This window comes from Lathamus discolor, chromosome 2 (assembly GCF_037157495.1).
Source record: "Lathamus discolor isolate bLatDis1 chromosome 2, bLatDis1.hap1, whole genome shotgun sequence".
Classification (NCBI taxonomy): Eukaryota; Metazoa; Chordata; class Aves; order Psittaciformes; family Psittacidae; genus Lathamus; species Lathamus discolor.
In genome coordinates, this window is record NC_088885.1 from 7,970,234 (window position 1) to 7,998,131 (window position 27,898).

General features: G+C 40.3%; 1 protein-coding gene across 1 annotated transcript in view; it reads right to left on the minus strand.

The window, feature by feature from the left end:
* CNTNAP2 (contactin associated protein 2) overlaps nt 1–27,898 on the minus strand; it is a 1,034,819-nt gene that overhangs the window by 85,135 nt on the left and 921,786 nt on the right. The window contains exon 16 of the mRNA XM_065665653.1: nt 10,909–11,079. Within this exon, the coding sequence (XP_065521725.1) occupies nt 10,909–11,079 (171 nt within the window). The remainder of the gene's footprint in view (nt 1–10,908; nt 11,080–27,898) is intronic.

The window sequence follows — 27,898 nt, forward strand, 5'->3', positions numbered from 1 at the left end:
CCCAACAGCACTGCCAACTCCCCCTCCGCAGACCTGCTCTCAATCCACTTATCCCCCATCTGCAGAGATGTTGGGGACTGCCCCAACCCAGGTGCAGGACATTTACCTGACCTTGTTGAACTTCATAAGGTTCACATGGGCCCACTCCTCCAGACTGTCCAGATCCATCTGGATGGCATTTCTTCCCTCAAGCTATTAACTGCATCACTCCTCTACAAATTCATCAGGAATACAGAACTCTTCAGAATGTCTGAAGCATCTCATGACCTTTCAATGTGCTTTTACAGAATGTTTTCATTTGGAAATTTTCAAAGTATCCTGCAGACCAAAAAATCCCCCACAAATCAGAATGAAAAATAAAGAGAAAGGCTTTGTTGAAGTCAGCAAAGAGCATCCTCTGAAGTGCTATCCTTCTCACATTTTTGATCCTTATTTTCTCCACCATTTAGTCTCCAGCCTGAAGGCAGTTAATTCAGTGTCTGCTGTGTGCAATATCTATATCTGGTAGCTGCAAACTTGCAGTGACATTTCTTAGCGAATGGACAGGGAATTAGATCTTCTGATAGACACTGTCCTGATTCAGCAAAAGCTGCTGGTTTGTTATGCACATGACTATTTTGTCACACTGTAAGACAAGACTGCACACAATTATATTGTTTTGCTGTATATTTAAAAGATGTGAACTTTAACACATTATTGTCCTCCTTCTGTGATACTTACATATCATCTTTCCAGTAAGATTTAAATTGGACTGGTAATTTCAACAGCTGGACTTTCAAACAGAAAGTTCCAGCTTTCTGTTTAGAGGAACCCATTGTCTTTGGATTAATGGGAATTACACGTTACTATCCTTCTTTCGTAATTTTGTTTTATGACTGTTCGAATGTATTTCCATATATCTGGCTGTCTGACTCAATAGCTAGCATCTCCTTGTTCCTTCATTGCCTGAGTGGATTAGACTCCCTCTACTATAATAATTTTTGCCTAAGAATAATCTTTGCCTAATCATGCTTAGCCCTTGAAATTCATTACCCTCACCTGAGGTTTTAATCTTAGATAGTCAATATATACCAGTTGACTCAGAAGTACTGTACTACATTGCAGCATAGTCCTGGGAAATTCTGGGACTCCCATAGTCTGCGATTCCCAGAGCTCTCTGTGGAGATCTAGTTTAAGATCACTGTAATGTTTTTCACCAACTTCAGTAAAAAAGAGTGCTGATGGACTGTAAGACTCCTAGTTCACTGATGCTAATTCATTTATTGTCTGCTTCCCTTGATTAACCTCTAATGGTGAATACGTGCCTCTCTAGATGGTATTGGAACGTAACAGTGAGCTGGTTTGCTGCAGTTCATGCTCAATGAGTGACGGTAGGAGGTAGAAAGAAGAAATTAAAAGTATAGCAATTATCAGTAGTGTATCACTCAATGTGTGTTTCTGAAGCATGGCACCAGGATGGCTATTGTTTGTATCCATATGGCTAGCAGATTCTAATAGTGTGTATTTAATAAGATTTTGCTAGTGTCATCTGTATTTCTGGCAGCTAACTGTGCATTATTGCAGTTTCCTGCATATTTCAGTTCCAAAATGTAAATCACAAAGTCCTGCATTTCCCATTTTTCTCCAGTACATGATTAGTCCTCTTGGACTGCGTTAGCAAAGTCAAAGAAACTACAATTTGTTACAAGTAGATATATAAAGAAATAAAAATTTACAGGTCATTATTCTGCAAGTCTGCTGTCTAGTCTGCAGCATCAAGCTTCATTCTGTTGTGCACCAACATCCATCCCTATCTACATATTCTGAAACATCTGCAGGTGTATTTCAGTGCTTCCTTATTGCTGTTTTACATGAGTTTAGCTACTAACACAATCCCACCCTTCTGGTTTTCAGTATTTAAGGGAATAATAGACTGGGATAGGACTGTGTGGAGCAATTTCTTCAAGCGCATTTTTATAGCTGCACTGTTTCAACAATGCTAGTATTAAAAGTGGGCTATTCACTGCCACAATTTGCTCCCAAAAGGTTTAGGAGTTGCATATAGAAAGAGGTGTATCTGTTAGATGCAGTATGTCTCGGTTACAGCTTTACTTACTAGAGAGTAATGATAGTGAGCTGTTGTGTTTCCACGCACATGCAAGATTAGATTACTCCTTTGGAGCAGAAGATGGAGCAGAGTTATAATCCTTCCCTGAGTTTTCCCTATGGTCATCCAACCTGCGGTCTGACTGCAGCTGAGAGGGCACTTCTAACTGCTGGAAACCTGTCTTGACCTTTTCCAAAGCATGCAGGATACCTGCGACTGGCTAAATGCTCTCCAGGAGCAAGGTAGCAGAAAACCAAAAACCTGGGGATAGACACCTACTCTGCTTCTACTGGCAGACAACCACTTAGGCATGTAATTTGCTACATTTTGGACAAGTGTAACTATACTGGACCTGAAGGTGGAGGGAAATCAGAAGTGCATACAGCACCTCCCTCACCATGAGTAAACATCTGAGTGAGGATAAAGATACGGAGAGATCTGATTTTGGTAATAACTAAGAATCAGTTGGTTTTATTTCACTTTAAAAGAAACTCTGCTATCAACCAGCCAATCAAACAGAAATACCAGTCCAGTCTTCCTACACAGCAGATTAGATTGCTTTGGGGAATAAAAAAATATTGCTCTTAAATGAAAGTACTGAATTTTCTCATGAAAGATCATGCAAAGGCCAAATATGCCCCAAGAAGATAATAATTTAATTATTTATTAATAAAACTAATGATAATTACACCCCAGCTGTCTTGTAGATAAGCACTTGGAGACAACTCAGATTTTTATATTTTAGTTGAAGTAGCAATTTTCAGCCATGGATACCAGGAATGAAAAAAGCCCAACCCTATTATCAGTCCTGCATACACAGGGAACCAATGCAAAGGTACATGAAAGGACTTGTTTTAAGATCAATCATCTGATAGTTAGAACAGGGCTTGGAAAAAACACCTACTTGCTATAAATACCATTTCAGAGAGATGATGATACCTCCCACCTAGCCAGCCCTCTTTCAATAACTACTTAGCTCCTTGGAAGGAAGGAAGGAAAGGTGACTCAGTTGAAGGTCTTGTTGATTCATCTCATGAGAGCTACTAAAGCTTAAAAAAACCACAGCAGCAGTATCTTCTGGTCTCTTTTGTGAGGAATGATTCACACAAAGAGAACTGTAGTCAGTGCACTGAGTGGAAAAGTAGAGGAGGCGTGCGTCTCCCTGCCTGTAGTGGGTTAGAATATACTTCATTATATCCTTTTAACTGCAGCACTTACCCATGAAACTGAACTGGTCCCATGCAACAGAAGACATCAGAACAGGGGGAAAGCACAGACATTAAACCACAGCTCTCCCATGCAGCATATAAAGGGGCTTGTATAACTAGTAGGTTTTTCTTGTTGGATGAAAGGCAAAATAAAACTGTGTTAACGTTCATGAAATCAGATATGTCTGAGCATGGTAAAGTATCAGAGAGATTTTGAGCAGAGAGAGCAGCTTCTTTTGCTACAAAAAATTGTTATGAAGTTGGCATGGTTCTAAAAATACTGAACAATGGGTCTCAGTGCTTATAAGCAGATACAAAGGATATCAACCCCCCTCTTGAATCTATCACATCCGAATGTCATAAAAATCATCCAAAACTGTAACCTGATTATAATAAAAGGGGTAAGGGCCTGGTCCATGCCTGAAAAGGAGACATCAAGACTGTCACCCTTCTGTGGTGTGACTGTGAGAAAGCACATTGCTTGTGTTACTTCTTCCTCTTCGGTATTTTTTTCATATCCTCCGATTTGTATATTAGCGGTAGGTTCTGCTGTAGATTGTGGTTAAGACTTGTAAAGGTATTTAGATGCTTGGGTGGTAGCTTCCAAAACACTTTTACATCAAGGCAGGTGCCCATGATTATATGAATGTACTGATTTTTCTGCTTGGCCATGTAAGCTTTTGTCATTTGCAGTGGCTGTTTTTATAAGCAATTTTTCATGGCTGCTATTTATTTCTCTGTGGCTGTGCAGGGGGTCACCATCAGGGTAAGGACCCTGTTGCACTATGCACTGCTCTAACACAATAAAAAAAGGCCATCCAAATATATGACTCAAGTTCACTTCTAATGTAGTAACTCTATATGAAAGGGGTGTATGTGAAATGGCAGGGTAGACGGACCAAGCTAACTGTAAAACTCTGGTTGTCTGTGACAGTGAGGATCTAAATTCAAGGACCCAGAAGGTCTGCTGCTGTCACATGCCTAAAACATCTACTAATTCTGTGCAGTTTAGGAAATACTTATTTTCTGCATGGAAATATCAGCATATATGAAAAAGGTAACACAGCGTATGTAGTTTTGGCATGTAACAGAAAGCAGACTGGAAATGAGGGCAAAGACCTGAGATGAGCTACTGAGTGGTAGGCCTTGCAATGGTTTGCCATGTGTGGCATGTATTTAGTTCAATACAAAGTTAGAGAGAGATATACTTTTTGAATGCTAGCCAGTTCCCACCTTGAACTGTTTGTGAGCTGCACCTGATTTATAAGGCACTGCATATAAAATAAAGTGGCATTTATGGCATTAAGAAAAGCATCCAGCATCCTTGAAAGGAGAGGGGTAATATTGAGGGGATGTTGCATGGCATTGTGCAGTGAAGGGTCATGAATAATGTACTGACACTAAGGCAGACCAAAAAAGCACAGCAACCTGTACCCTGGCAGAGTTCAAGCTAAGTTACAAAATGCTGCTGATGGCCTTCATTTCCCCACAGCCCTGTGCCTAGGATTTTCTGCTGGTCAGCTGTAGCAGGTTCCCAGTAGGGTGCTTATTTACTGCCTTTGGCTTGCTTCCACATGCCAGGCTGGACACCTATCCCCATCTGCTAGTTAGGAACAAGGATACAGGTGGAATTGTCCTTCTTGGATGGGCCATAAATTGCCCTGTTTGAATATGAGGCTTTTACACATCACCTACCTCATTTGAAAAGAAATCTTATCATTAAAAGGATGGTGCCTGCAGTTTCTCAAACTAGATTCTTTTTTATTCTTTGTAACTTTCATATTGTCCTGGAATAGGATGAGAGTTTACAAATACTGCTGTAAAAACATTTGGGTCAAAAATTCCCCTGAAGAAAAGTAGTATTTTTCCATTTAATGTGATAATTTCTTACTGGCCTCTGGGATGAAGAGATTCCTCAGTGTCCTATGCATTCTTTGACGTGTGGCTAATGCAACATGCTCTCCTAGGGGGCTGTTTTTCAGAGAAGCGACCTTCTGCTAGGAAAGCAAAACAACAACTCAATTAAAAGAAACAATGAAGGTCACATCGGTTTCCCTACCCAGCTAGAAAAATAGAGCAGTGGAAAATGCAAGCTGCATTGACATTAACTGATGGGAATTTAAAGAGTATCATGTAGAAAACTCATCAATATGGTAGAATTCCATTTCTCCGGAGAAACAATTGATGAAGTTATCAAAATTTGCAAGAAAATATATTAATCAGTCAATGTGTTAGAATGTTCAGTCTGGAGGAACGAATGGTGTCTGGGCAGAAGCAAACAGCAGTGGGAATCACGGTCCCTGGTCTGTCACTTCTTCATGTCTGATTTTGGAGAAGTTACTTATGTCTCAACTAAGTAGCCTCGAAACAGCTAAGCACAAGAAGCAGTGCACAAGAAGCAGTGTAGGACTTTTCAAGTGCAAACGTTAGGTATTAAGAGTGCTGTCAGCATCCCTTGCCCACAAAGCAAGCAGACCCACCCTGAAGCCTACCACTGCTCCCATGCAAGCTATTCCATGTAATCCCTCTCACAGCAGCCAAGTTCACTGATCACTCCCTGGGGAGATTTTTAGGGCAGCTAACATTGCAGGGGTTATCAGCCTCTGAATACATGGGTTGTAAGTATTTCTGGCTTTCTACAGTAAACACATTAGGAAGTTCATTTCTCTCTTACATGTTCATGCCAGGATCAAACACAAGCTGACCTTTATCTCTCTAAGCCTCTTCTTTTTTCTATTGCAAAACTGACTTGTTTACTTACTTCAGAATAACAGTGAGACACAACTCATTAGTGCCTGTAAATTGCTTACAGGTGCTGGGATGAAAAGAGCTACAGAAGTGAGTACAGGGTCTTTTTTATTAGAAATTATATTATACTTAGGGACTGCAGTGGTAGGACAAGGGGTAAAGGGTTCAAACTTAAACAGAGGAAGCTCAGATTATATATAAGGAAGAAGTTCTTTACTGTAAGGGTGGTGAGGCACTGGAATGGGTTGCCCAAGGAAGTTGTGAATGCTCCACCCCTGGTGGTATTCAAGGATGGGCTGGACAGAGCCTTGGGTGAGATGGTTTAGTGTGAGGTGTCCCTGCCCATGGCAGGGGGGTTGGAACTGGATGATCTTAAGGTCCTTTTCAACCCTAACTATTCTATGATATGACAGTGTTACTAAATAAGTTTTCTGTAAGCCATTTAATTCACCACAGGCTTTCTACAGTAACAGTCCTGGGAATCTGACATTAAACAGTGATGGCAGACACTTCTCTCCAAATTCTCATGAACATGGCCCTTTCAAAATTCGCTTTGAAGAATGCATTTCTTTCAAAACTTGGGATTTCTCTTGATCAGAAAATTCAAACGTGGTCTATTCGACAAACACTTGACAGGTACGAAGTAGTTTGGTTCTCATAGTCATAACTCTCCAAAGTCTTCTACCCATATCTTATTAAAGTACTGAACTATACTCTTGCTCATCTGACCCTACTCAGGTGCATTACTCAGCTGTATTTTAGGTAGCCCCTTGCCTGCTGCAGAGTTTCAAGTTAGGATCCTGAAGGCCCGTTTCTCTGCAGCTCAATGGCTTTAGACAAGGTCCCTTATGCAAAGCTACCATTGCCGGGGAGGAGTGGCTGCAAGTAAGAACTGAATGGGGAGGAGAGCTGAGAGTCTTCCAAGAATTCAAAATGAAATTCTTGTCATCTTTCATTTGTCAACATTCAACCCCGAAGTGCTTAAAAACCAAAGAGCATTAGGATTGCAGGTAAAGACCTGGAGGATCCATGTTGCTGTTTGATGTCACTTCATAGGTGCTTTTGGGTACACAGGGGTAACAAATGAAGGGCTATGAGAAAGATGCCAAACACTTCTGCAAAATGACATTCAAGCTTTTCGGGGATTGCTTTGAGTAAAGGCACTGACACTAAATGGTGGACACTGCTGACCTGGCAACTTTGTAGACAGCAGGTTACATACCTCTGAGTCCTAAAATGTAGGTCAGCGTTAAAGAAGAAAAAACCCCACCGATGACAAAGGGGAGAGAGGGCTTGTATAAATGAATAAAAAATAGTGTTGTTAATGTTCTCAATTGTGTTTTTATAGGAAGACTGGATTTTAGCTTTAACCCTTCCAAAAATGTATAGGAAAGCTCTAAGAGAGAAAACAATGGGGTTTTATCTCTCTACAAAAAACAAGTTTATTTTAAAAAGCATATGGAAATTTTGACCAGAGATGCCTAGTTTCTGGAAGCACTGTTTTAGAGAAAAAGTTATACTTATCCATCTACCTCCTTTCTAAGCTATCCTAGGTACTGTCAGCTGACCAGACAGCTATAAAAATAATGGGGTTCTGTAGATTTACTGATGTATGCAAAATCTGAGGCTTCAGGTAGTTCAACATCTCTGCCAACTGGCCCATGAATGGTGACAAGTACAGGCCTGCCAGAGAAGCTGCCTGATAAATGGAATAACTAAAGACTCCAGCCACATTCATAGTAGCATTTTATCACAGTTTTTTTCATGACAGTCTTCTTTGTCAGCTGTTTGGAAAAGCTATTCCTTAAATCAAAGAAACATGTTCTTCCCTTCCTGTATTCCACCTCTCCTCAGAGATGGCAACCTGGAGGTTTGCTGAAGGCGCATGAAGTTACTCTTCAAGACACTGCAAATTCCACTTCCTTTTCTTATAACATTGAAGATTTAGAAAAAAACCTGTGCAGTTATTAGACCTGAAGAAGCTTCAAGACAGCACAACAGTAAAATAACTTACTGAATGTGCCTAGTGACAACTTTTGTGCTCAGAATCAAACATGCAATGCCAAACTCCTTTCCAAAGACTTGAAGGTAAGAGTATTTTACAGACTGAAAGATTTACTTCCCTAATGTATTCACCAAGACCAACAAGCTGATTAAAATACTGGATATTGTAGAACCTTTTAGTTCCTGCTCTGTAGAGCTAAGCTTATGCATCACTAACCATGTATTAGAGGTACACACAAGTATTTCACATATAAGGGAAGAATAAATTAGAATTTGCACTTTCTGTTGTTAGGACACTGATTTCAAGTTTTCCTTTTGGAACTGTGCAAAGTAAAGAAATCAAGAACAGGTTTGTAGGGAGTCATTCTTCCTCAATGAGAAATGTACCTGTAGGAGAGGGCAATGAACAGACAAAAGCAACGCAGCCACTGCCCAAAGTGCGACAGCCTGCAGTAAATATGTGATGATGGCCACTATGCAGAAACCTTTACTACAAAATAGGCATTCTACTAGAGAATTTGATGGGTTAGCTAGAAAGCAGATTGCCAAAGGAAACCTTTTTCAGGGTTTAGGGGTAATTCTGTAATTACCTTACGGACTTAACTTTATGTTCCTATTCAGAAATACATTCAGATATTAATTTTATGGCACTTCTGTAAAGGGGAAACAGACGTTTTAGAAGCAGCAGAGTCCATTGCAAGCCAGGTAAGGAACCTCTGAAATTTTGAATCTTCACTTTTCATTTGAATGAATTAAAAAAAATAGCAAATGCAGAATAGAATGAAAAAGCCCCATGAAAACTGTATAAACAAACATTCATTAAACAAACATGTAATTCGGAAGAGAGAATGAGTTTCTCCTTGTTACTATACCCAAAGCATTCAACTCTTTTTGAGCTGTGACTGATAGAACATTTAAGTCACAGAAAGACCTATTTTCTGGGGCCCTAAACATTTCAAGCAGTTGTTCCCAGGAAAGAATGCAATTACTTCGAATGAACTGCTTTGTACTTTTTAGAAATACACTCAGGATAGTTTTAATCACAAGTATTTTATTACTTTAAGCAGCACCAGTCTGTTTGATCTCACAGAGTGTTTTAACAGGTGAAATTTCATATTTCTGCCCTCGAGAACTTGCAATCTAAGGTTTAGATTCAGGGACATGAAGCACAGGTTGAATTTATGCACATGCGAGATCACAGCAAAGTCAGTGGATCTCAAGCACAGGCTTAAAATGAAACTCCTGTTTAATGATATTCTGGGTACACAGCCATAGGCTTTCAGGAGCTGGTGCATCTACTCAGTGAGCCACTGTAGATGATTATTATTTAAACTGCGTTGAGTTCAAAAGAGTTATAGTCACTACCAAGTCACCTTTATTCACTGTTACTGTCACCTTCTAGCTAAGTTAACAGCATGGCTGGTCTGATAACTACAGTGGCTAACAACGCCCTTCCATACAGTAGAAGAGCAAGAAGCTCTGGAAATGCCTACCTCTGCTGACTGTACTACTTAAAATCAAAGTGAAATTAGAAATAGCTGCCAATTCATTATTAAAGGGCTGTTCTCCTTGTTAATAATAAAGAGACTCTTTGTGACTCAATAGGAGCTATTTTGATTTGCACCACTTGCAGATTACAGAAAACTGGGATTAAGTAACATCAACTAAATTCCCTGCAGAAAGAGTGAAAGAAGCTCTCACCCACTTGGAACTTGGCACTTTACTCCTACCCAGAGGGAAAATTTAGTTACATTTTAAATTTAGAAACCAGCTCCTGGTGTTTCTAAGTTTGTACATTCCAATTTGTGTCTTTAGACTTTGGGAAGTGTCAAAAACACCTTTTTATTTTAAAATTACATAGGCCCATATAAATCACACTGAATCTGCATAAAAAGATTATTTGGGGTATGCAAACAGTTTCTTCTCTTCCAGCATTAGTGACGTTGGACTCTGACTTATATGCGTCAATATTTAGAGCTGGGTCTTTGGCATCCATGAGCAGCTCCTGCAGCAAGAGGAAGCAGGAATATTTTTCCTGGTGCTGGGAGGCAGCTTGCAGCATGGATGTAACCCTGCTGCTTTAATGTGCCACTAAAGGCTGTAGTAACAGCCGCACATAGCACAGCAGGCCTCTTGCAGCTCCCATTAAAGGCAGGCTAAACTGGTCGAGGGAGAACAAAGGAGACATGAAACATTTCCCCATCCCCCGATTCAACTGCTTCAATTTCACTAAGCAGAATTCAAGCACAGCTGAGGATTTTGGCACATTCCTTGGGAAGTTTGTCCCTGGGCCATTAAAAATGGTTTAAATAATAAAATCAACTTGTCTCTTGATATCATTATGCCCTCTTTTTTCAGATCAGCGATTTTATTAACAGATAATGCTGATAAAGATTTATATTTATGAGATTCTTTAAGGCTTTTAAATATCATATGCAATTTTTCAGCTCTTTGGCTCCTTACAGAGCTGATTAAGATGCTCCCTCTTTTTCTTTCTTTTCCCTATTTCCATAACAAGTGTGAGATAAAATAGAAAAGCAACAGAGCTGTAGACATACACTTTTAAGAAATAAATCTGGCATACAATTTTGAAAAACCTTTTCAGGTCTGTGTCATTTTTGTAACTGATGTTACCATTCTATTCTTCTTTGTGTTTATCCCCTCAATAAACAATCCAAATATCCTTCCGGCATTCCTCCTACATAAGGCAACTTGAAAATAAGTCAAGCAGCTTGATTTGGAAGGTTTTCCCCAGAATTTAGTGAGCTTACACATTTTACTGAATGATACACAGTACTTGAAACCTACTATCTGACATGAACCTGCTTCAGGTGCCAAGAGTGATGGGAAGCACATACTTACATTTCAGCTCCAACTTGATGAAGTCAGTGTTCCCCAGATTCTCAAGAAACACCCCATCTGAAGCAGATGTTTTGAAGTAGAAAGAGATGTCTGCGCTGGTTTCCCCTTGGAAGGTGGAGAAGTGAAGGTAGGATGATGAAGTAACAAAAGAAGCTGCATTCCAGTAATTCCCTGCATGGGACAGACAGGAAAGATACGTGTTTCAGTGCTCCATTGAAGCTGCCTGAAAAGTGAAGCTTTTAATGTCAATATATACTGCAGCATTGTCTATGCTGAACCCCTCTCCCCCAAAACACCTTGATTCTACTACCTCCTTTTTGTTTTTCTGGATATAGCCCATCAGGTTTCAGAAGGCAGAGCAAGTTAATGATACATTTATTTTCAAGTACCTAATTTATCATATTCAGCCATACACAAATGTACTGCTACTACAGGTGTACGACAGCAACACTGAATTTATAGGAGATCAGACAGATGGACAAAACACTAACTCGGTGACTGCCTCACCTCAGGCACATGTTTTGCTTTCATATATTGGCTGACATGTAGCTTACTAGTTTTGAAATTTACATAACTATAACTGTTTCTTCTGAAAATGTAGCCATGTCTACTAGAAGTCTATTAGTATGTATAGGAAAAATCCAATAAATGAAGCTAAACAATACAGACACCATCAATACATACTAACAGTCCCCCATATATTTTTCCACTGGAAAAATATAATAATTAAGAATAGTCAAGAACTGTAACAACACTTTGGCTAGCATGCCAGTCAACATTCTGTGTAAGGTAGAATAATACTGCAAACACAAAAAAAAAATCATAAGATAAAGGAGACCTGGTAAGCCAGTGAGGGACTGAAACAACTAATTCTAGTGTCATCAGGATGCTTATATACCCACATTCAGAAATGTATTAAATTATCAATCATTACCCCACCACAGCTCAGTCCTTAGTATTCCAGCTAATAATCACAACAAGAAACTATTTTTCATTCCAGTCAAAACTCCCAGAGATGAGTTTTCTATTATCTGATTACTGAACTAGGTGATAATGCTATTAGTTCTCTGGTTAGGACTAGATGAATATGCATGAGCATGCTGAAGCTCCAGAAGCTCAACACTGCTCATATACAACACCACTGGCCCACACCCAAGTTCAAAGTGTTATAATTTGTGTAATTTATTAACCTCTATTAAAATTTAAATTGAACATCTGAATTAACAGAAGAAGGCTTTAGGTTTAAATACATGTCTACTATTGCTTTCCTTATTTTAATCCTATCCCCTCCATTTAATTCTGGCTCTTTTAAGAATACAGAATGAGAGAGAGGCTTTGGAAAAAGAAGCAGCTTTCCATTTACTTTAATGCATCCCAGGAAAACTGTAAGTGAGATTCTGTGTGTATGTGTGTGCAGGCACACGTGAGCAGTGAAAAGGCGAAATAATTGGCATCCATAACATAGATACATAGCTTTGTGAATTAACTATGTCAGCTGGTTTTCAAGATGTATTACTGTTTACCCTACTTAGACAAACTGGCAATTTCCAGATTGAATCTTAATCATTTCTATAGAAATGTCAATAATCTTCATATCATAGGCAAGAAAACTCAGCTAATTAATTGCAAGGTCTTGCTCTGAAAACATACCTGGTGATAAAGCAACACAGATAAAAAAGGTCTAGAATTTTATTTTCACTCATGCTCTCAGGTCTCTTTCTGTCTCTCACTTTTCAGAATGCTCCCTCACTATTAGGCTTGCTGGTGGTCTGTGTGCAGGAGTGCTTTGTCTGTGAGCACAGGATCCACCTGGATTCCTGTACACACTTTCCAACCTGCAGATGTACCTGGACATCCACATTTCCTTCTCTTGGGAGCCACAGATATGCTAGATGCTGGCAGACTCTCAAAACAGGTTTTATCCTCCTTCCTGAATAAAATCACATGAAATAAGAAGGACTTGGACAAAAAGTCAGGAATATATTAATGCAATCCTTGTTAAGGAGCTAATTCAGCTGCCCTGAAAAGCCCTGTAGAAAGCCTTGCGTATCTTTCTAAAGTATTTGAGCCCCTTGGCTTTACATTCTCTGAATATTACTCAAGTTATAAGCCTTAACCACAAAGAACACAAAATTCAAGTACTAATGGAGGCAAACTTTTCATTGAGAAAGGCTCCCCAGCTGGCTTGCCAGGGTGAGTATACAGCTGTGTCACCATCCAGCCAAACAGCACAGCCACAATGGGCTCTGCTGCCAGCCTTCCTCTTCTGGCCAGGGATGCTGGTTATGGACCAGCATCATAGAATCATAGAACAGTTAGGGTTGGAAAGGAGCTCAAGATCATCTAGTTCCAACCCCCCTGCCATGGGCAGGGACACCTCACACTAAACCATCTCACCCAAGGCTTCATCCAACCTGGCCTTGAACACACTGCCAGGGATGGAGCATTCACAACCTCCCTGGGCAACCCATTCCAGTGCCTCACCACCCTAACGGGAAAGAATTTCCTCCTTATATCCAGTCTAAACTTCCCCTGTTTCAGTTTTAACCCATTACCCCTTGTCCTGTCACTACAGTCACTGACGAAGAGACCCTCCCCAGCATCCCTATAGGCCCCCTTCAGGTACTGGAAGGCTGCTATTAGGTCCCCACGCAGCCTTCTCTTCTCCAGGCTGAACAGCCCCAACTTCCTCAGCCTGTCTTCATACAGGAAGTGCTCCAGTCCCCTGATCATCCTCGTGGCCTCCTCTGGACTTGTTCCAACAGTTCCATGTCCTTTTTATGTTGAGGACACCAGAACTGCACACAATACTCCAGGTGAGGTCTCACAAGAGCAGAGTAGAGGGGCAGGATCACCTCCTTCGACCTGCTGGTCACGCTCCTTTTGATGCAGCCCAGGATACGGTTGGCTTTCTGGGCTGCAAGCGCACACTGCACCCAGCCATCTGTCACTGCACACAAGTCCCATGTTCACATCATACTTCCACCTTCTGTGAGCCTCACACAGCTCAAGAACTACAAGTTAGACACCTACCTTAACTAATCCACTTCCACTGATGCATTGACAACGCTTTGTTGAAAGGATTTTATGTTTTATTTTGCCGTGTCCTGGCACTATGAGACCCTAGTCCTGTAACTGTAGACTCCACTGCAATGCTGGATATTATTATCATTACTACTGCAATTCAATAAACAAGAGTAAGACCTGCTACATGAAACAGCTATTTATTTTGTCATATTTTATCTTTTTAATGATCTCAGAAACTTGAAAGCATTAACTGCAGTTTAATGTAGATTCAGTCTGCAGTGCTGTGATTCTCTGGGTTAAATACTTAACCACGACAGTGCACAACCAAAGCTGAGGTTTGCCTTTACAGGGAATTCATTGTCACCTGTATGTGGCCATTCCTTTGTATAGTTAGAGAAGAAGATTTCACTTTCTTAGTTTTTAAAGAAAAATATAGATCTCAGAGTCTTTAGAACTGGTATTGGCTGTGGGTTTATCTAACAGGATTCAGCCATATGGCTAAGAATGTCAAACCATCACCACAGTACACTTCTCCAAGTAGGACTACCACTACCGAGTACAAGTGCAGGACCAGGTAGATGTGTTTGCATTGAAATGCATGTGACCATTTTGTTGAACAAAATAAATCAATTTTATTTAGTCCTACATCTAGTCTATTGAAGGCGTCCTTCACTAAGGAGGGACACTGCATTTCAGATGCTGTGATCTGACTCTGCAGAAAGCCTTGGCTGCAGATGCTACTGGCAAGAGGATAAACAAGAGACAGTGCAGACTGAATGGGGAAACCTGCAGCTTGAGAGAGGCAGTTCAAAGACTGTTCATAAGAAATTCTTATGAAGATAAAATCATGTTTTCACACACTGGTACACATTCATCTCAAAACTCTTGCAGAGGAAAAAGACATTTTATTAAGAGTACAACAGAAATGTTTTGCTAAACATACACAATTATTTTTATCACCAAATAGCATCTTTTGGTAATAAAGGGGATCCCTAAGGAAATCTTGAATAAAAATCCACTTTACACACATTATTATTGTTGCTTGCTAGGAACCTTTGTCAGTCACTATGCCTCAAAATTTCTTGGGCACGCTGTCACATATCTTTCCTCTAATGGTTTGAACATATTGATCCTACAAGCCTTTTTCTCCCACTTTAGGCTTAGCAAGAAGTAGATGGAGGAAACTGGGGCTGCGATTTAAACTGCAGAGTAGATATTATGGGACACTAAACTAATAGGAAGTGGGAAAGGGAATTTATTTATAAAGAGCACTCGAAATGCTAAGTTTGTAATCCACCCTGTTAGTAATGATTGTGTCACGATTATTGCCTAGGAGTAACAGGACCTTACAAAATGTTATGCTTATGGGACACGATTGAGAAAGCCTTGCACAAAAGGTTCTGCTTAGTAAGACAGTCACTCAAGCTAGGAGGGATAGTTTTCATGGACACTGTAGGCTTGAAAACATTAAACTGAAGAAGGCAGAAGGGCTTCTGTTTTGTTTTTCTGTTCCCTTTCTTTGCCCTTTCTCCCTCCAGATAGCTGAAATACGAGAAAAGCTAAGGAGGATTTCTATTGCGGAGTACAGTCTGAAATATAACATTATAATTTCATTTTCTTCTTTATAAGCTCATCTATAATTCTGTAATTCAGACCACAGCTCTGTTGTGTAACTCTGCTGTTTTAAGCTTGCTTAGCATTTAAATTTGATTTAGACCAGTTAAACAGGTACAGAGCATGCTGCTGTCATGGAAGCACAAATACAAATAAATCACAACACCACACAACCCTTTTCAGTCATTTGCAACCCAAGATAAATGTGGACATCCCAAAAACATGGCTGCGTTTCTCAGAAAGTTGCATGCTTCTTGGTGATGGCATTAAGCCTTAGGACACGGGGCATGCAGAAGCAGGCAAGGGAAGAGCTGACCACAGCCCCAGAGGAAACTCTGCCATGGATGTTCGCCTCGATCCAAGCAGGGGTCAGAGCAATAGCTGTGCCAGAGGTGCTTCAATGGACCACGTAACACTTCGTGATTCTGTTTTCAATTTGTGCCAAGGTTGCTCACAGCTCTGGTTATCTGCTGTGGAAATTAAAATCCAACTCATTAAGCTCTTGCGAAACAGCCTCACCTCTTTCTCATTAGTTTTGCTAACCCTGAGTTACTGTGTTCTTTATAATTTGTATGGTACAAAGTGTCTCTTCTACTGCTCCATAAAGACTCACTGCACTACAATTACAACGGTATGATTTTTACTAAAGCATGGTAGTTTGCAGCCATAAGAAATCACCCAGACTACAAAGATGAATGAGAAGTAACACCTTAAATCTCAGATAAAAACCTGAATGAAGACTTGGAGATTTTTTTCCCATGAAGTCCCACCTCAGTGAGAAGGAAGGAGACAGTTGCTATAATACTGATAAGGATAAATTCACCTCATCCTTAGTCATGCAACATGGGCTGATATTCTTTACTGTGAGGTAGATCTGTAACTTTATAACACAGTCACTGGGCTTACAGCAATCAGCCTTTCAGCTTCTCCCTTGCAGTTCTTTTGTCCAGAACTCCCTTGCTAGCTCCCATCAATATCTTCTTTCTTAGCGTGATTGAAATTCATGCTCTAACACCATCAATTTCACTTTTACATTTAAACCCCATTGAAACGGATAATGGCAATAGCAGAACTGTAAAAGACGTCAGTGCTTTTAGCCCTGCTAGGCAATAGCACTACAGAACGAATGCTGCAATGTCAGGCAGCTCTTATGTATTACAAAAACCTCCAGGGCCCTCATCTGCAGCAAAACAGATTTTCTATCAAAACCATTATGTGAATAAAATGTAAGAATAGTCTTATATTTCAGAGAAGATGGATGTGTGAATGGAAAACTGTTCTGCACCACAAAGTAATGGTTTCAGATTATCCATACAATTATGCTCAACAAATCAAGTTGCCTTTTTTCTTCTCCTTTCTTCTTTTTTTCCATTCTGGGAGAGAGCAATCTACGCATGCACCCTCAGAGCAGTTTGGGTATCAGTACAGTGACAATCGCAGCTTTGACTCAAGTCTTCAGATCTGCATTATGAGTGGAATTGGCCTAATGAAATCCAAATTTGCTGTTGGACTTTATCCAACTTCACCGAAATAAGGGATGAGAAGGAGGAAAGTTTCCAATAAAAAAATAATGTCACAAGTTATTCAGGAAACAAAAGAAAAGCCAAGGAATACTGTCAACATCTTCTGCATTAAGTTGTACCTTATTGTGGAAAGTATAACTGCAACCTTCAATCAAGGCAGGCCCTCTTCTGTCATCAGCACTAATGTGAATGGGGCTGCAAGCACAGCTTCAGCCTGAGCAGGAGGTGTGTGTGTTGGGGGGAGAGGAGAACAAGGATGACAAGTCATCAGCATCCCAAGTTTTTTTCTAAGAGGACCACAATGCTTGTAGCTCCTTCTTTCTCACTGAAGAATCTGTGTGGTGCCCTTTTTGGGGGTGCTAACACACATTCAGACCTTTATTCTTTAATGGTCTGCAGCTCTCTGACACATTTTATTATACTACACTAACATTTACTACACTTAATGTATATATAATTTACTATATGTGATAAGTTTTGCATATATTACTTGATTTCTTTGGTAGCTCTGAAATTAGTTTCACCCATCTCCAGTCCTGAATTTATTTGATTATTGGTGAGTTGTTGATAGCAGTGGGATCCTGTTTCAGTCAATGCTCAGCCCTGTATCAGCCCATGCCTATAGTCCTCTGTGCTGAAGCCCATATTCCCACTTTTCAAGACCACTGCTATCATACTGGGTGAGCATGCATCGCACCATTGTTAGTCATCGATACCCCATTCTGCACAGAGTAACGATTTTTTTCTAGTATCTATACATTAACTACCTTTTGCTAGTATCTATACATAAAATGTGGTTATACCATGAGAAATAAGCAAAAATAAAACAAACTATGCATAGCTCCCTGTAATTGGAAAAAAATGGTGTTTCAGCTAAACCAAAGTTTGAGGCAGGGGCTAAAAGAGTGCAAGCCTGGCAAGGCTGTGGCCTTGCATCCTTAGTACAACAGCCACAGACTGTAACTAGAGATGACGGTACTGTGATTATGGTTTTTAACCTCTTTGATTTCTGCACTACATCTCAAACTCGAAGTAATTCACTGAGGATTCTCTTCTAGAAGTTCACTGATGTATCTTTTCTGAAAGTGAGATCCTGAAAAAGGTTGAGTGCATCTGCACATCTGCGTGGTGATCTTCCACTGATGTCCTTGCCTCCTCCAGCGGCAGGAAGGTTGTTTGGTCTCCACTCACAGCCCTTTGCCACCTCTTCTTTTATTGCAAATGCCAAAAGTCCTGCACGCCTGCCACTGCTGTGACAATGCTTGATTTCGTTACAGAATTTGCCACCTTTTCACACAGGCCCAAGGTCTAAAGCCTCTCCTTTATGCAGAACAAGACACTGGTGAGAAGGTAGCTGCATTTCAGGAATTACAAATGCAGGCTAGCCTTAAATTGCTTATATAGAAATTAAAGAGTCTCTGCCCTATTATCTGGGATCAATTTAAGTACTGCTGTCAGTAATGAAGGATGCAAAGCAGCTTACTTTAAGATCGCAACAAGATGGATAACAGTTTATCTCCTTGCTGTTACAAATTACCTGCTTTCATGAAGATTCTCAAGTGACATAACACTTACAAGACATAGATCAATGGATATAAACAAGAAGTTTGCTTTACTCTGCCAGTCACTCTATTTGCTGAGTGAGGGAAAAGCGCAATCACATTTGTCAGTGAAATGTTGGAGTCAGTGAAACAGGTTCAGTGTTGCAGAAAGATTTCCAGCACGTGCTCTGTTACCTGCAATCATCTCTGGAAGCTCATTTTTCAAAAGCCTTGCCTCCTGGTCACAATACCTAGTCACGATGCATACCATGTCACTGCCGGCATCGTTACTTTCATCCGTCTAAAGAAGGAAAGGTCCTGATCTGGCATGGTTTACAACCTGGAGCAGTGTAATGTGCTGATGGAGCTTTAATGATGCATATAAATTGGTGTCCTTTCAAGGGACTTTTCTGAAACAGTAACTGACCTGCAAACATCAGCTTGATCACCCCTGTGCCACAGTCAACGCAGTGTGTAGGAACCCTGCCACGATGCCAGAATGGTAAATGTTAAACACAGGAACCTGCTGCTGTCCACGAGCCATGTTACTAAGTATGAGGACCTGGTTTTATATTGCCTTGTAGCTATTGGTGGGTGTTTACACCTATGCAAAACAATTTAACAGCTGATGATTCCCATCCGGTAATACTGGCGGTGATAACCACTGTATGCCTAGCACACGATTGTGCAAGATGCAAGGCAAAGACAAGGACAATAATGTAAGAAAACACTGACCTTTCTTAACAGCTCAGTTCCTCTGTGGTACCAAATTTGCTCCCTGTGCTGTTCCCTGCGCTGTGGAACTGCAGTTCTCAGACCCCTCCTTTCTGCTCGCCAGATCACTGGGGCTAGGTGTCCACGGGACAATGAGATACGCTCCAGAAGCCAGGAGAGGCATAGAGCCATTGCATTTGCTCAACGTCATGTGGACAACATGATCCAGTAACCATTTCTACCACTGCTATTCCCACTCGCTATCCCTGGAATGAAGTTTTATAAGAAGACTGTACCAGGTTATCTCTGCGCAGCTTTCCCCCTCTACATTTTCTCATTTCTGGAGGAAAGCTTCCATGTTTAGGGTGATGTTTCTGTTCCTGTGTGTGGCTTCAAAGTAATGGATGCTTGGCTATGGATCTGGAGTCAGTGTCCTGGCTGCCTGACCATCTGATTTGTGTTCTCCTTGAGCAGTTTCACTTTCACAACAGAAAAAGTTCTTCAGAATTAAAAAGATGCAATTTAGTCTTGATGTAGCACACTAACTATTCTTCATGTCATTGATTCTAGAATTACGTCTTATTCACAGAGATCATCAAATTATTTTGCTTGATCTTCTATTACTAGATGGATTTCGGAGCCTTCTGAACTAAAACTGAGAATATTTAACTCACAAGATATGACTAGGTCCTTTGATGAATCATAGTCCTCCGAGCTTTGATGAAACCTATGGCTAAGACCATTTGCTTGAAGTGTTAATTTAATTCAGCAGGTGCACTATTAATACAAAGTCATACTATTCTACTGCTTATCTGTAGAAATACCCTTTCAATGACTCCTTTGTTCATGTCCCAATCCAATTCCACAGAAATTAAGAAATACTTCAGATGTACATGAAACTTACAGTTAAGAAGCAAAACGCTAACCTTCATTCTCATGGTGCCCGTCCAGTTTTATGTCACTGTAACATTATTCCTGGTTCAACTTTCTACAATGTATTTTCCAGGCATCAGGCTTTTACTGATATTTGCTATTTATACTTTCTAGGCCATCAATTAAAAGCAGCTGTGGAGAATTTGAGTTCTAGAGATGGACATCCTAGATGTGCTGAATCCTAACAGCCAAGGGCCTTATACATCTGTGGCCTCCCAATCTTAGTCTGCTCTAGGAACTGAGAAGAACCAGTGGAGTTTACATTATGGTACCATTCCACCCCAGATGTTGCCCTGAACATCTGCTCTATTATGTGCTTTGGTCCTGAACAGACACCTCGTTATGCTTATGCTGATCAAGCCTTTCCCTCTTCAGTCACGACTTTGCAAGAGGGTCTTTGAAAAGTAGTTTTATGATTCATTTCTGTATCATCTCTGGCAGAGAAACTTCTTACATGGCTGCATTTGAGCCTTTCTTCCATTCACTATTTGTTTCTTACCTTTAAAACTACCCATTAAAACTACCGCTGTTCCTGAAGATCTTACTGTTCCTAGCAGATCTTACACTATCTCAGCAGAGCTGGAAATCCAGGAATGCAAATGAAGAGTACTTACCAAATTTCAGTTTTATAAAGTTTCCTGTACTAAAGGGTCCCCTAAAGCTTTGTGTCTGACTACATTCTCTTCATCCAGCTATTTCAGTCTTCACATTACCGCTAGTGCCATTGTTGATATTGTTACCAGAGAACAAAGTTACATGGGTAAAAGTGAGTCACTCTTTCAGCACTCCTTGGCAAGGCACTTTTCAAATAACATATAGGTGAGGCAAGCAAATATATGTAGTGTAATAGCAAAATCTAAATCAGAACCTTAACTAAATTCTTTTTAGACTAGACAGGTCATTGTATGGAGAGAGAAGAAGGTATCTATTACACTCCTGCTGCAGCTAGGCATAAAATTCTTATGGACACAACATGTCACTCAGCAGCACTGAGACTGAAAATCTTAAGTGTATATATATGTTAAAAATGTCCTTATGGATTCAGTAAGGATTAAAGCAACCAGAGTTTACAGATATATATAAAGGAAAGGCTTATACATAGCATCCCTTAAGAGAAAATTATTAGCTTCAGTATTTAAAAAAACTTCTTCCATAGGTTAAACTTCTCTAGAGACCCCTTCCAAACTCAACTGTTCTGTGAAAGTAAGAACAACGAACAGGAAAACATAATCTGGCTCTGGCTTGAATGAAAATGGCAAAGAAACCAATCTCACTGAAAAAAAGGAAATAAAATTGGTATTTTGGGGGTGAAATGCTTTGTGAAAACAAACGCCCCTCTACATCTACAGGAGATCTGATTCTAACCTCTTTCACGTCATTCTGGCATAGCTCTACTGTTCATCGCATCACATTCAATTTATACAAATCTGAGAATTTACTCAATGCTTACTTCCCTAATCTTTTCCATCTCAGCCAATATGTAATGAAAGAAAAAATGAAGTGTAAAAAAAGATGTCTCAAAAAGAAAGAGATCTTTCTTTCTCTGCCATTTCTTTCTTTCCCTCCTTTCCTCCCTCCCTCCCTTTTCTAAGTTTTCTCTCCTTTTCTAGGTTTTCTTGTCCTAAATGTCTCTCTACTAAACAGTCATTCAGAAATTTGGACTTGCAACGTTTCACCTGGCATTTAACAATGAAAGACTGCAGAGCAAACCTGCCTTAAGACATTTTACAAAGCATGGTACAAAGAGCGAAAAGCACGCATATCTAAAATTAGAGTACTAGAACACAACAGGAATCCCTTGCACTGAAGGTTTTTATCTCATATGGAAGGATGACTTAGGGTGAAGGCACTATGTCATAATTCAGTCATCCTAAGCTCAATTTTTTGTCTCTGACGTTCTTATCATACATGACCCTGGCCAAGTTATGTCTTATGGCTCCAGAGTTCAAGATCTGTGAGGTGATGAAAATACCTCTTCTCTCTTTTCCTTTACAAGGTCTTGAATCTTGATCTTGTAGGACTGTCGATATACACAGCAAACTGTGGTTGCAATCTTAGGCTGCAAGAAGCAGCTTTTCTTACTGAAGCAGAGTACTGAACTTGGGATTTGAACACACTGCTGTGATACAAGTGTTCACAATAATTTTCCATAAATTTACTCCTTACCTTTCATATTATCCAAATACACTGCTGCTGTGTGAAGTCGTTAAATGAGTGTCAAAACATATTGAAAATAGAGAACACAGTTCTTAACATCGTTCTGCCTGCTCAAACAGCAACATACCAATGTGGCAACAGCATTTATGGACAAAAATCTATACACGTGTAAATAAAAGATCTATCAACACTTAACAAGCAAAGATGAAAAATATTTCACCATGCGTTAAGAAGTGAATGTTTCTTCACGGTGCTCTGTAACCCTTCACGAGTGTCATCTTCTCGTGATGACCAACATACCCATCTTATCACGTTACTTTTCACAACATTTATTTCCATTACAAATATTGTTGTGGCTTAAGACCAGCCAGTAACTCAGAACCACGCAGCTGCTTGCCCACTCCCCTTCTTTCTTTCCTGCCCCACTCCCAGAGGGATGGGAATGAGAATGGAAAAGAATGTAACTCCCATGGGTTGAGATAAGAACAGTCCAGTAACTAAGATATAACACAAACCACTACTGCTACCACCAATGATAATAACGATAAAGGAAATAACAAGGGAAGAGAATCTAAAACTAAAAGGGAAAAAGGAGAAGAAAACAATAAACACAAGTGATGGACAGTACAACTGCTCACCATGCGCTGGCCGATACCCAGCCCGACCCAAGCAGTGGTCTGGGCCTTCCTGGTTACTTCCTCCCAGTTTCTATACTGGGCATGATGTGCCGTGGAATGGAATAACCCTTTGGCTAGTTTGGGTCAGGTGTCCTGTCTCTGCTCGCTCTTGGCTTCCCATGCCCTTCCTCACTGGCAGAGAATGACACTGAAAAGTCCTTGATCAGAGTAAACATTACTTAGCAAGAACTAAAAACATTGGTGTGTTATTAGCATTGTTCTCAGGCTAAAGTCGAAAACACAGCACTGCACCAGCTGCTAGGAAGGAGAAAAATGACTGCTGCTGCTGAACCCAGGATAAATATAAATGTAAATGTATTTAATAAATAACTTTGATCACTGAACATTGCTGCTGAATTTTACTGCTCTGCTTGAGCCTCAAAGGCCACTCTATCACTTGTGATATCATGTAGCCCAAAGCAGAAGGCTCCTGAGGACTCCACTTAACAGTGAAATAATTGTCTGCCATGGCAGATCTAAACTTTGAAAGGGAACATCAGTCATGCTTACTATCATGCCTACTAGATCAGGCATTTGGTGCTGAGAAAGAAAGCTTTGGCTATACCAAAGGACAGCAACTTTGGTCTGTATTTAGTCTAAATAAGAAACTACTCCCAAGCTGCAAAGAAGCTGGGCTCCCTGATACCAGAGGTGTACTTGCTTTGATCTACACAGTCTTTCTTTTTCTGCCAGAGGAAAAGGGGTGTACTCTGTCACTGGGTTTTATAGTTTTCTTCACCAAGAAGACATAGCCTTTATGAATGGCAGTCTGAAGTTGCATAAAGGCGGAAATGGACCAAAATATGCTTGTGTTGAATCAACCAAGACTTCAAATAGACAGTTAAAAGCGTGTCTTCAAGATAGAACCTGACTGCACAGAAACTGGTGTGAATCAGGACCTGATGCACGGAAACAACCTAATTTCACAGGAATTTGTTGTTGCATGACAGCCTCTGTCTTGAAGGAATCCCCTGAAGGACAGAAACAAATGCAGTGTTTCCCTAAGGAAACACCGACATTAGTCAAGAAATGCCTAGGAACTACATGAAAGCTAACCCTGAAGATGGAAGCACTTGAGCTGTGTGGGTGGACCCAGGCCACTGGAGCATGTACACCTATCCAGGCACTGCACTGAAGGGGTAGTGAGTCAAGAGCAGAAGCTGGCCAGCACAGCCTTCCCATACCCAATTACATTACATACATTAAGCCAGGCTCCCGGTGTTGTGCTGCATTCTTGTCATTCACTTGCACCAGCTTGGCTGGAGTTCCTCAGTTCATACAGTGCTGCACTGTGTCTGGTGTACTTAATGTATGCCTGCACTAATTACTTCGACTGCAGTGTGACCCTCTAAGTGGGACTGGTCTGGCTCAGATTCAGCCTTTATCTTAGTCACTGGGATAAAAACTGATTTTGGTCCTCACTTCTCAGAGTATTAATAAGGCAGCCTGCAACCAGCATTGCATGTTTCCTGTGTAGTCACTGCTAAGAAACACAGCAGCTGGTAAACTAGACTCATGATGGCAAATCTTGATAATACCAAATCTGTGTATGTGATGGTGTGTCATCTTCTCAGCCACCTTACATGTGTGCTTGCTTAAGAACACACCGAACAGAGCATTTGGCTTCAACCATCACTAGATCTGATTTGGGGATACTTCACCTGGTCTGATGTTTTACTGTGTTTATAGCCATTTGTTTATGAATTCTCTATGTATTCTTTGGGAGCTTAAAATACACATAAATACAGGTTAAAACAGAAAATCTGAGGAGGAGGAACCACATGGAACTCTGCTTTTGCACTGAATGAAAAACTGGCAACCCTGTTCTATTATATTGTCTCAGTGCAATCAAGTAGTTTTAATATATATTATTACATACCTGTGTCAGTATTTGTCAGCAATCCAGAATCTTCTCATTTTGCTCTAGATATACTACTTACTCTCATATCTCTTAAGTGCCAGCACTCAAAAGCAAATAATGTAGTATCAAACACAGAGAAACATTCTGCCCCCACAATCCCTTTATTTCTTTTCCCTCTTCCTTCCTCCTCATTCCCAGAAAAAAATCCCACCCCAAACAAACAAACCAGAAGGAACAGAGTACCAACTAATGATATACTCAAATTTGCCTTTTTTTCCCCCCTAGGAATACCAATTAATGATAGATTCAAATTCGGGTTTTTTTTCTTGGAATGTGAACAAAACGGTTGGACAGCAAAGGGTTAGGAAAAAAGTAATCTCAGAGCTCTGTCCCTGCTAAGCTCACCTTGTCATTTCTGATTTCATTACTGAGTTTCAAGCAGAATGGGTGAACCGGCAGAATGTCCTTTCTCTCCCATTTGCTGAGCACAGTGAGACAGCTGCCACGAGTGCTGAGGCAATGGGGCTGGGAATAGGGTGCCAGCAAAGAAGATTACTCCAGCTGCATCTAAAAATGTATGAAATCTGCAGAGAGAGCGCACCAGGTCCTGCTTCAGAACAGGGCTGGTTTGCTTCCCTTAAAAAAAGGTCATGATTCAGTGAAAAGCTCAAATGCTTATAGGAAGGGAAGAAACATGTTTATAGTCTCCATATGAGTAGCCTAAAAACAGTTCTGTCCATGAATATTTATTGTGAGAAGTACGTAAATACAAGAGGCTGAAAGCTGATTTTGCAGATTAAACTTGCCCTGCCAGGGCTTTTTTGTGGTTGTCTTGGTTTGTGAGTTTTGGTTTTCATCCTCCCCTCCCCCTTTTTCTCTCCATGATGAGTAATTGTGCAATTTCTTTGGCTTTCACTTACTATGATAGTACTGGTTGTACTTTTATTAAGCAAAATCAGTCTTCTTGTTTAAGTTCCTAACTGCACTATTTCCTTTAAGAGATGCCACAATGCAAAGGCAAGTTCGTTTGCTTCAATGGCAGTTGATATTGTTTGCCCCATCAGAAGGCAGAGGAACTAAGAAGCATCATATTAAGGTTCAGCCTTATAAATGTTTTCCCTGACTCTGCAACAGTATTAGCACCCGCTCCTTTCAGGGAAAGAAAAGCTGCAGATTATCAAATCAGTAGGTTTTCTACTATTTTCTATTCTATTCCATTTTATTCTAATTTCCGTTCTATTCTTATGACTATAATTTTCTAATTTCTAGTCTAGTTCAGTCTATTCATTTACTCAGTAACTGAAAGAGCAAACATCCCCTGAGTCTACAGACAAATTTATGGTTAAAAGATGCTAATTGCAATGCCATTTGTTTTTTGCCCTGTCAAAACCATGATGGTAAAAGAAAGTCTAGCCTGCATCTTCATAAGCTTCTAGCCTTGCATTTTCCTTTCTGTTACCACTTGTTTTGGATTTGAAAATTAGTATCAGTGGGGACAAGTTTTAATGCTGTGATTCCCTTTGCCCCTCCCCAATCCACACATCTATAAATTTTGACTTGAAAAAGAATGAAGTATATTTTTTAATCAGCTGATTATTATTTAGCTGCAATCTGGTAACCAAACACATCTTACTCCTGTATCATCATCTAAATTAAATGCTTTTCTAAACAAAACTGAAGGAAAATCATGTGCCAAATTTCACTTTAAGAGAAGATAGATTCCTTTCTTTCACGAGATGAAGCAGTATTTCAGTGCATAAATAAGGTTACTCTTCAAAATGGATAGGACATATTCTGATACGACTTACAGATGCAGGAAACGGTATATTGACCTTAATAGCTTTTAGTCCCTCTACAACTTGAATATGCCACTGCTATAAAATCTCTTAAGCTTATCCAACCTATTTGACATTATGAGGAATTTTATCTGACACTACCACAACTGAAGAAAGAGACGGTTGGAATTAAAGGCCTGGGGAAAAAAATCTGTAGGCACATGAAGCCTTGAAAGGCTTTCAAAAACTCTGTTCAGGTTGCCTGCTTAAGCTTTATACCAGCATGGCAAGCATGGCTTTTCCAGCTGGATGCAAAGCCTAATGCCCAGTTTTCTGTTTGCCTTAACTCTTGTGAGTATTCCTGCTGAGCAGCTTTAGCAGAGCAGCCTCTCAAAGTAAAAGATTAAACTTTTAATCTTGGGGGAAACAGAAATCAAAATGACTAAAAAGACAACATGAAGAGTCACATCTAGCCACGGAGGGTAATAACCAAGTATAAAAAGCTTTAGATATTGACAAGATCTGACGTTACTTCTGTTCGGAGGCGGCTTAATCACAGGTTTCTGCACAAAAAGGATCCAGACATTGAACAATTGTGTTGGGCTTACTGCCAGCAAACATCATAACTGAGTGCTACCACAAGCCCTTCAGAAAGGAACAGCAGAAAAAAGGCAAAAAGGGAAAGTTCTTGTCCTCCTAACAAGCTTGGCATGTGAGCATGCTTGTCAGAGAGAGACCCAACTCCAAATCCTGCAGTTTATCTTAGCAAACAGAAGGACTCCAGCCTTTGTTCCATACGGTGCTTGAACACAGGCTTGTCTGAGGGTAACCACTACTAATCAAATATGTCACTATTTTCATAGGTTGTACCTTCTGCAAAAAGGCTGAGGAAGAGAAACTGGCACCTGCTTTAATGGCCACTATCCATTTGAGCCTCAAGCAGCGCCTGTCAGCTACCAAGAAGAGGGCCAGAAAAAGAGAAGAGCTCAGGAGTAGTTAGTCCAGAGCAGTAAAAACGGCCAAACAAAAAATCCAGGCAGAAAACCTTAGCCTTTTGTGAGGAGAACAACTCACACCAAGAAAAACTTGTTCTGAAGCAAAGCTGATGTTTTCTGTTGTTTCTTGTTGCTTTTCATTTCTTCCCTTCTTGTTCCGAACTATATCCCAT